Source organism: Oncorhynchus masou, chromosome 30, assembly GCF_036934945.1.
Source record: "Oncorhynchus masou masou isolate Uvic2021 chromosome 30, UVic_Omas_1.1, whole genome shotgun sequence".
NCBI lineage: Eukaryota > Metazoa > Chordata > Actinopteri > Salmoniformes > Salmonidae > Oncorhynchus > Oncorhynchus masou.
In genome coordinates this window covers 54,349,620-54,360,086 of record NC_088241.1, presented here as the reverse complement: position 1 = coordinate 54,360,086, position 10,467 = coordinate 54,349,620, and the positions used below count along the sequence as shown (strand labels likewise).

At 48.0% G+C, this 10,467-nt stretch overlaps 1 protein-coding gene across 1 annotated transcript in view; it reads left to right on the top strand.

Moving 5' to 3' along the window:
- The first annotated feature begins 3,887 nt into the window (after positions 1–3,887).
- Positions 3,888–10,467, top strand: part of LOC135522784 (uncharacterized) — a 21,382-nt gene continuing 14,802 nt past the window's right edge. The window contains exons 1-4 of the mRNA XM_064949377.1: positions 3,888–6,226; positions 9,695–9,821; positions 9,952–10,080; positions 10,175–10,223. Of these exons, the coding sequence (XP_064805449.1) occupies positions 3,980–6,226; positions 9,695–9,821; positions 9,952–10,080; positions 10,175–10,223 (2,552 nt within the window). The 5' untranslated portion in view covers positions 3,888–3,979. The remainder of the gene's footprint in view (positions 6,227–9,694; positions 9,822–9,951; positions 10,081–10,174; positions 10,224–10,467) is intronic.

Below are 10,467 nucleotides of genomic sequence, written 5' to 3'. Positions count from 1 at the left end.
ATGCTCTGAGGGCGCGGCTGGGGATGCCGTCTGGGCCTGCAGCCTTGCGAGGGTTAACACGTTTAAATGTTTTACTCACCTCGGCTGCAGTGAAGGAGAGACCGCATCTTTCCGTTGCAGGCCATGTCAGTGGCACTGTATTGTCCTCAAAGCGGGCAAAAAAGTTATTTAGTCTGCCTGGGAGCAAGACATCCTGGTCCGTGACTGAGCTGGATTTATTCTTATAGTCCGTGATTGACTGTAGACCCTGCCACATACCTCTTGTGTCTGAGCCGTTGAATTGAGATTCTACTTTGTCTCTATAATGGCGCTTAGCTTGTTTGATAGCCTTATGGAGGGAATAGCTGCACTGTTTGTATTCAGTCATATTACCAGTCACCTTGCCCTGATTAAAAGCAGTGGTTCGCGCTTTCAGTTTCACGCGAATGCTGCCATCAATCCACGGTTTCTGGTTAGGGAATGTTTTAATCGTTGCTGTGGGAACAACATCTTCAACGCACGTTCTAATGAACTCGCACACCGAATCAGCGTATTCGTCAATTTTATTGCCTGACGCAATAGGAAACATGTCCCAGTCCACGTGATGGAAGCAGTCTTGGAGTTTGGAATCAGCTTGGTCGGACCAGCGTTGGACAGACCTCAGCGTGGGAGCTTCTTGTTTCAGTTTCTGTCTGTAGGCAGGGATCATTGTGGGAAGCTTGTGGAAGGCTACCTGAAACATTTGACCGAAGTTAAACAATTTAAAGGCAATGCCTCCAAATACTAATTGAGTGTATGTAAATTTCTGACCCACTGCGAATGTGATGAAAGAAATAAAAGCTGAAATAAATCATTCTCTCTACTATTATTCTGACATTTCACATTCTCAAAATAAAGTGATGATCCTAACTGACCTACGGGAGGGAATTTTTACTTGGATTAAATGTTAGGAATTGTGAAAAACTGAGTTTAATGTATTTGGCTAAGGTGTATGTAAACTTCTGACTTCAACTGTATACACACACATCCGTGTCTATGAATATCCTATCTATACCCAACCAGCTTCCCTGGTGAGCAGCAGCACCCATCCCTGAGAGGAGTCCAGACATCACATGACATCAGATCAGGAGTTGGCCGTTCCAGCTAAGCCTCAGGTGCTGCTAACGCGGGAGACATGGTCACATGACCTCGGCCCGGAGCATCAACACCTGGTACCACAGCTCTCTGCTCACACGGGTCTGGTAGAGTAGATAACATGTAGGGCCAGGAGTTTTTCTCAGCTATGTGACCTGACCAATCAAACCTAGTACATAACTAGAACCCAGAGTTTTTGTCAGGAAAACCTACTAGCTCTAAGTCATACACTGCGGATAGCCACAAGGAGGAATGTGCAGTTGTCCGTAACTTGTAACACCCATAATAATTTTATCCCTCCTGCTGCTCAGAGCTTCAGTTGTTATTTAGCCATAGAGTCACAGTCTAAGCATGCCTTCTGCAGTGGCCTTGCAGGGAGAGAGAGAGATGGTGAGAGAGTGAGTCAGTCAAATAGTGAAGAGTCAAAGAAAACAAGAGAAACAGAGGTCAAGAGGGGATAGAGTAAGTAAAGAGGGAGAGAAAGAAAAAGGGGGATGGCTTCCTCTATACTCTTGCATTGGTGCTCTTCTGGCCATGTGCCAGAGTACTAATCCTATTCAAACTATAACCACACACACACACACACACACACACACACACACACACACACACACACACACACACACACACACACACACACACACACACACACACACACACACACACACACACACACACACACACACACAGGGAGGCTTTCTTGAGTGGCAGGGCCATGTGAGCTCCTAAACATGTGCTATTCTGGGCAGGGGAGGAGTAAAGCAGAGAGGAGGGAAAGCAAGGGTTAGTTTGGGGTCTTTTCTCTTTGTGTGTGAGTGAGAGGAACTGTGTCTGAGTGTTGGTGAAGTGCTGCTTTGCTGTTTAAGAAGCTGGTAGCGTAGTGGAAATGGGGTGCTGCTGCAGTAAGGAACTGAGCCCAGGCCTGCTAAGTGAGAGGACCAGGCTGCTTCAGGCATCAAGCCCAGAGGCGCTGGGGATCAAACACCAGGACAGACTACACACTAAAGCTTTGGCTCAACATGTGTCTGATGAACTGGCTCAACACACGTGTGTACCGGACGGACCGGCCAAACGGAAACTTCAGGAACAGGAGAAGAAGAACAATGTCATCCCGGACAACGTGTCGACAGGCCCCAAGGCGAGGCATAGCAGTGTCAGTGGCATGCGGAGTGGGGGGCTACTCACGCCGCAACACTCACACGAGGAGGAACTGGCTATTATTAACGCCTCCACAGGCCCCAGCATGGTCACACAGACAAACACGGACACACACACACACACGGACTCGACGGAGGCAGGCGTGCCACACACACACGCTGCCAAGGCCAGGGCCAGCTGTGGGAATGTTCCATATTTGGAGGGGAGTGTGAAGAGCCCATTAAAACAGAAGATAGCAGAGAACACTATGGATAATTCCGTTAGACAAAGGATACAGAGCACCATGGAAAACCCACCCGAACAGAAGATGGAGAAGACAATGGAGAACCTAGCAAAACAGATAGAGAATACCATTCAGAACCCAGACAGACAGAGGATAGAGAACACTGTGGAGAGCCCAGTGAGACAGAGGATAGTAGAGAACGCCCTGCTCAGGTCTACTTGGTTCAACCAGACCCCGGAGCCCGGCCAGGAAGAGACAGAGGGCTGGAGGACCCCCCTGGTCGGAACATCCCCAACCCACCAGCTGTATAATATCAGAGCTGGGGGGGATTCCACTAGTGTAGGAGCAGAGGAAGATGAGGAGGAAGACTGTGTCATCAGGGCAACCCTGGGGCGGGGTTTCAGGGCCAGAGCTCAGAGCTTCTACAGCATCTGTTCTATCGATGCTGACGACCTTGACACTGACCAATCCAACACAGAGGAGCAGACAGCCTTCATCCAATCACACACAGAGGAACCTACAGCAATCCAATCACACATAGCCAAAACTACATCCTCTATTCAATCACACGTAGCCGAAAATACAGCTTCTATCCAGTCACACATAGCCGAACCTACAGCTTTCCAATCACATTTAGAGGAACATACAGCCTCTATCCAATCACACGCAGAAAAACCTAAAGCCAATGACCAATCACACAGAGTGGAATCTGCAAAGGCTGACCTATCGCACATAACGGAACCCAAGGCTTCTGAACCCATGGCTTCTGACCAACCAAAAACAGTTGAATTTACAGCCATCGACCAATCACAAACATTGGAACCGACAGCCTTTGACAAATCCCACCGTGAGCCCCCCAAGGCACCTGTTCTGCCGGACCTTCTCTGGAGAAGCTATGAGGACCCTCAGACTTCACAACAGGACAACTCCATCACCCCCGGAGACACCAGGACCCCAGCACTAACTGGAGACATTACAGATCCAGACATACTTGAGCTGACATCATGCCAGGAGGAGAGTGTGTGTGTGAAGGACGAGAATGTGTGTGTTAAGACAGGTCTTTTGTCCACAGTGAAGACTGTTGATAGCAGCCAGGAAGGAGAAAACACAAAGAGTGATTTGAACCTCCATGATACTCAAAACAATACTCCCACCACCACATACCCCTGCCCTCCTAACCCTACCCTTACAGAGGAGCAGCTCACACACAGCCCCAGCCTTAGCTCTAGCCCCAACTCCAGCCCCCTGCTTGGGGCAGTGGATGGGGCCACATGTGTAGAGGAGATGGAGAGGATTGAGGTATACCAAGCTGTCTCAGTGAGGATGATCAGTGAGGGGCTGAAAGGAGAGACAGAGGAGGAGGAGGAGGAGGAGGAGGAGACCATACTCAGCAGCACACTGGAAACCACACTAACAGAGGTATCACCAGTCTCCACACTCTCTTCACTATCCACAGTCTATCCAGTTTACGCAGTGTCTCTACCCATGGACTTTACTGTCCACTCATTCAAATCTGACCTTAGACCAGTGGATATGGAACATGAAGTTGGAACAAAACCTGATCAGTATGATATTACTTCTGACAGCAACGCCAAGCCTGATCAAAACACAACACATGTGTATGCTGGGAGACCTGATAGGGATGATGTAAAACCTACTGGAAATAACAGAAGCCCTGTTGATGACTCAGAGCTCACTGATTGGCCAGTCCAGGCTCAGGATATAGTGGGAAGGTCTGCAGCAACAGAGAAGGAGCCGGAAACCAGTGTGGAACAGAAACACTGGCAGGAAATGGCTGCCATCACCAGTCACCCCACAAGAGAGAGCAGCCATCTCTCTGAGGAAAGTGGAGGCTCTACTCCCGTCCCTCAGGACCTGCCTAGTGGGGACACTCACTTACAGCCCTGCAAAGGTCCTCCATCCTCCTTGTCCCATTTCCTTTCAATAGGTTCAGAATGGAGAGATAGGAGGTTGAGTTCAGAGGGAGGAACTGAACCCACTGACTGCAGAAACCTGTCTGAGAAGAACACAGGAGACAGAACACACACGGAGGACAGAACACACGCGGAGGACAGAACACACGCGGAGGACGGAACACACACGGAGGACGGAACACACGCGGAGGACGGAACACACACGGAGGACGGAACACACACGGAGGACGGAACACACACGGAGGACAGAACAAACACGGAGGGCAGAACAAACACGGAGGACGGAACACACACGGAGGACAGAACACACGCGGAGGACGGAACACACGCGGAGGACGGAACACACACGGAGGACGGAACACATACAGAGGACGGAACACACACAGAGGACAGAACAAACACGGAGGACAGAACAAACACGGAGGACGGAACACACACGGAGGACGGAACACACGCGGAGGACGGAACACACGCGGAGGACGGAACACACGCGGAGGACGGAACACACGCGGAGGACGGAACACACGCGGAGGACGGAACACACACGGAGGACAGAACACACACGGAGGACAGAACACACACGGAGGACAGAACACACGCGGAGGACGGAACACACGCGGAGGACAGAACACACACGGAGGACGGAACACACACGGAGGACAGAACAAACACGGAGGACAGAACAAACAAGGAGGACGGAACACACACGGAGGACAGAACACACACGGAGGACGGAACACACACGGAGGACGGAACACACGCGGAGGACAGAACACACGCGGAGGACGGAACACACACGGAGGACGGAACACACGCGGAGGACGGAACACACGCGGAGGACGGAACACACACAGAGGACAGAACACACACGGAGAACAGAACACACGCGGAGGACAGAACACACGCGGAGGACGGAACACACGCGGAGGACGGAACATACGCGGAGGACAGAACACACGCGGAGGACAGAACACACGCAGAGGACGGAACACATGCAGAGGACGGAACACATGCAGAGGACGGAACACATGCAGAGGACGGAACACATGCGGATGAAAGGGCAGAGATACACACTGAGAATAGAATATCCCTCCTAGAGGAATGTGTTGCAACAGACAGCCTCAGTAGCGTGTGTAGTGTAGGAACACAGTCTGACAGTAGTTTAGGGACACTCCCTGAGGTCACTGAGTGTAGTAATATAGCAACAAATGACAGTGTGTTTGTCACCCCTGTTTTCCCCCCTGTGACATTTGGATTCAGCCCATTTGATGAACCCCTGAAGTTTGTTCCCCACGGCAATGACTGCTCAGATGTGGACTACCCTGTAGACGATGCAACAACGGCAGATTCCTATTTGTTGGTGGGAGTGCTGGGGGTGGAGCCTGATCAGATTGACGTTTACGCCTCGACCCCCTCTTACCAGATACAGTTCCTGGGTCAGGGGTCACTGGCTGTCACCACGGACATGGACACCATGGGGGTGAGAGGACAGGTCGAGGAAGGGGGCATGATAGACATGGTGTCAGAACTGCTGGGAGAGGAAGGGGACCCCACCCTCTCTGGCCTCTATCCCTCTCCCTGGACGCATTTAGGGCCAGGGCTGGTAGAGGAAGAGGTATGTGGAGGATGGGCCCAGGGGCTGGCCCAGGGTATGGTCCCCAGCCAGGGTGAGGGTGAGGAGGGCTGCGAGGAGGAGCAGCCCTCTAGCTCCATGGCCCTGCTGGGAGTCTACCCCACCTACAGCACTCTTCTGCCTCAGGACTCTTGTCTCTGGGAATGGCACCATCAGTACCAGCCTGTGAGTACTTCAGCGGTGTGTGTGTGAGCTGTAGGGGTGAGAAAATATATGTACAGTGCATTCGGAAAGTATTCAGACCCCTTCACCTTTTCCACATTTTGTTACTTTACAGCCTCATTCTAAAATTGATTTAAAAAATATTTTCCCCTCATCAATCTACACACAATACCCCTTAATGACAAAGCAGAAACAGGTTTTTAGAAATGTATAAAAATGTATCAATGTATAAAAAAACGGAAATATCACATTTACTTAAGTATTCAGACCCTTTACTCAGTACATTGTTGAAACACCTTTGCCAGTGATTACAGCCTCGAGTCTTCTTGGGTATGACGTTAACAAGCTTGGCACACCTGTATTTGGGGCATTTCTCCCATTCTTCTCTGCAGATCGTCTCAAGCTCTGTCAAGTTGGAAGTGGAGTGTCGCTGCACAGCTATTTTCAGGTCTCTCCAGAGATGTCCGGGCTCTGGCTGGACAACTCAAGGACATTCACAGACTTGTCCCAAAGCCACTGTTGCATTGTCTTGGCTGTGTGCTTAGGGGTCGTAGTCTTGTTGGAAGGTGAACCTTCAGCCCAGTCTGAGTGCTCTGGAGCAGGTATTCATCAAGGATCTCTCTGTACCTTGCTCCGTTCATCTTTCCTTGGATCCTGACTAGTTTCCCAGTCCCTGCCTCTGAAAAACATCCTTACAGCATGATGCTGCCACCACCATGCTTCACCATAGGGATGGTGCCAGGTTTCCTCCAAATGTGATGCTTGGCAATCAGGCCAAAGAGTTCAATCTTGGTTTCATCAGACCAGAGAGTCTTGTTTCTCATGGTCTGATAGTCCTTTAGGTGCCTTTTGGCAAACTCCAAAAAAGCTGTCATGTGCCTTTTACTGAGGAGTGGCTTCCGTCTGGCTACTCTACCATAAAGGCCTGCTTGGTAGAGTGCTGCATAGATGGTTGTCCTTCTGGAAGTTTCTCTCATCTCCACAGAGGAGCTCTGTCAGAGTGATCGTCGGGTTCTTGGTCACCTCCCTGACCAAGGCCCTTCTCCCACGATTGCTCATTTTGGCAGGGTGGCCAGCTCTAAGGAAAGTCTTGGTGGTTCCAAACTTCTTCCATTTAAGAACGATGGAGGCCACTGTGTTTTTGGGGACCTTCAATGCTGCAGACATTTTTTGGTACCCTTCCCCAGATCTGTGCCTCGACACAATTCAGTGTCGAAGCTCTACGGACAATTCCTTCGACCTCATGACTTGGTTTTTGCTCTGACATGCACAGTCAACTGTGGCACCTTATACAGGTGTGTGCCTTTCCAAATCATGTCCAATCAATTGAATTTACCACAGGTGGACTCCAGTTAAGTTGTAGAAACATCAAGGGTGATCAATGGAAACAGGATTCACCTAAGCTCAACTTCATTGCAAAGGGTCTGAATACTTATGTAAATAAGGCATTTTTGTTTTTTATTTTAATTTTATTTTAATTTTATTTTAATTTTATTTTTATTTTTAAAATGTGCTTTATCATTGTGTAGATTTTAATTTAATATATTTAAGAATAAGGCTGTGAGGAAAACGTCAAGGGGTCTGAATACTTCCCGAATGCACTGACAGTGGTGGTCAAAAATATTGGCACCCTTGCACTTTAAGTAACTCACAATTTTCCCTAAAAATATGTTGAAATTGAACATCGTCTACACACTTCTTTATTTCACTGTTAATATTACAGAACCTTTGTTTTTGATTCAGAAGTTAATATATCCATTAAAATCAGAAAATAAACAGAAATGGCATTGACAAAATTGACACCCTACTTAATATTTGACAGTACAGCCTTTGGTAAAAATAACTGCAATCATGTGCTTCCTATAACCAGCAATCAACTTCCTGCACCTCTTTACTAGCAGTTTGGCCCACTCTTGTACAAACTGCTCCAGTTCTCCCAGATTAGAAGGGTGCCTTCTCCTAACTGCTGTTTTCAGATCTCTCCACAAGTTTTCAATGGGATTTAGATCTGGACTCATTGTTGGCCACTTCAGAACAGTCCAGCATTTTGTCTTGAACCATTGAACCATGCACATGTCTAGCATGGCTGTGGAAGTAGACAGAGTATGGAACAGCGCCTAGCCATTAGTCCAGAGGTGGAAAGAGCTACTGGGTGTGCAGGCTTTTTGAAGTGTGTTTGGGGTCATTGTCCTGTTGGAAGACCCATGAACTTCGATCGTGACTCAGCTTTTTGACACTGGTTTTAATATTGCATTCCAAAATACCTTGGTATTCAGCTGATTTCATGATGCCATGCACACGTTCAAGGCACCTAACACCAGAGGCAGCAAAGCAACCCCAAAACATCACTGAACCACCATGTTTGACTGTAGTGAATGTGTTCTTTTCTTTGAAAGCTTCATTTTGTTTTCTGTAAACATAGAAACGGTGTGCTTTACCAAAAACCTCTCATTTGGTCTCATCTGTCCACAGGACATTCTCCTAGAAGGATTTGGGCATGCTCAGGTGTGTTTTATCAAATTGCAGTCTGGCTTTCTTATGTCTGTCTCTCAGAAGTGGGGTCCTCCTGGGTCTCCTACCATATAACCCCCTTTCATTGCGTTGGCGACGGATGGTGCAAGTTGAAACTGTCATACCTTGTGTCTGAAGTTCAGCTTGAATCTGTGTGGCAGTTGACCGCAGTGCTTTCTCCACCATTCAAACAATCCTTCACTGCAATCTTCCATCAAGTTCTCTCTTGCGTCCACATCCAGTGTGGTTGGCTACAGTGGCAGGGGCCTTAAACTTCTTGATGACATTACATACGGTGGAAACAGGACCATCAAGGTCTTTGGAGATGGACTTGTAGCCTAGAGATTGTCCATGCTTGGCTACAATGGTGTGTCTGACCTCAGATAATACTCCGGTTTTCTTTCTTTTCTCCATGCTCATTGCGGTACACACAGTGGTACAACAGGAAAATGAGTCCTTTTCTCTATTCAATCTGGTTGAATACATGATGTTTATACTGCAGGAACCTTCAACTCACCACAGCTGAGTTCAATTCCAATATATATGAGAATCACCTGCTTGAAATCTAATTATTTCTAACCACTTCTAGAAGGTGCCAATAATATTGTCCCGGTCATTGTAGAATTTCGTTGTGGAATTAGCTAAGATTTAGTAAATTAATTCCGATTTTTTTTGTTTTGTTCAACTGCACACCGAAGACATACATATGTGGATACCAAAATATGTTTTAATTTCAACAGTTTTCTGGAAGAAATGGTGCATTATTTGAAAAAGTGCAAGGGTGCCAATATTTTTTAGCCACGACTGTATATGTTAATTCGCTGACGTTTAAAGACACTGAGGTTCTGTGTGTGTGTGTGTGTGTGTGTGTGTGTGTGTGTGTGTGTGTGTGTGTGTGTGTGTGTGTGTGTGTGTGTGTGTGTGTGTGTGTGTGTGTGTGTGTGTAATGTGCTCTTGCAGAAATCCACCCTGGTCTCTGAGCTCAACCCCAACGCTCAGGTATGGGCCAATCGCATGATTAGTCTGGACCACTCAGGCCCCATCTACACTGACTCCCGTCTACCATGGCTAGCCGTTAACCAGGAAGGTAAGCATGTGGAAGTAGACAGAGTATGGAACTGCGCCTAGCCATTAGTCCAGAGGTGGAAAGAGCTACTGGGTGTGCAGGCTTTTATTTCGGTCAGTCTTGTAAATGCCGCTACCTGATTGGTCCTCAGGGTATGACCAGGGATATGACCTGGAGGAAGTGGACAAGGCTCAGCTTGAACCGAGCGTCGTAGAATTCACAACGGTCACTATGGGAAACCTGTCAACCAATGGCCTGGTCCAGGACAGCTGTATATCAGGTACTAACGTTACTGGCGGATGGAGCTTAGAGCAAACAGGACTGTTTATCAGATGACATCTGATACAAATATTATATGTTATTGATGTTTTCAGAGGAGCTCATCGATCAACTGAAGACCTCACTGGAGTCCTGTCTGTCACGGTGCGTATGTGTCACAGGCGGCTGATGGCACCTAAAAGAGCAACTGCCCCTAAAAATCAACTTCTCATTTTGAAAATGGTCTATGTGGCATCAATATGAGTCAGAAACATTTATTATAGAATACAAAGTGTAAATAGGATCAGTTTGGTCATAAAGTCAGTCTCGTCCAACTGAGATTTGCGAGATGATAAGAGAAAATGGTATGTCACGGAATGAAGAGTACCGTAAGAGTGGTCAAATTTGG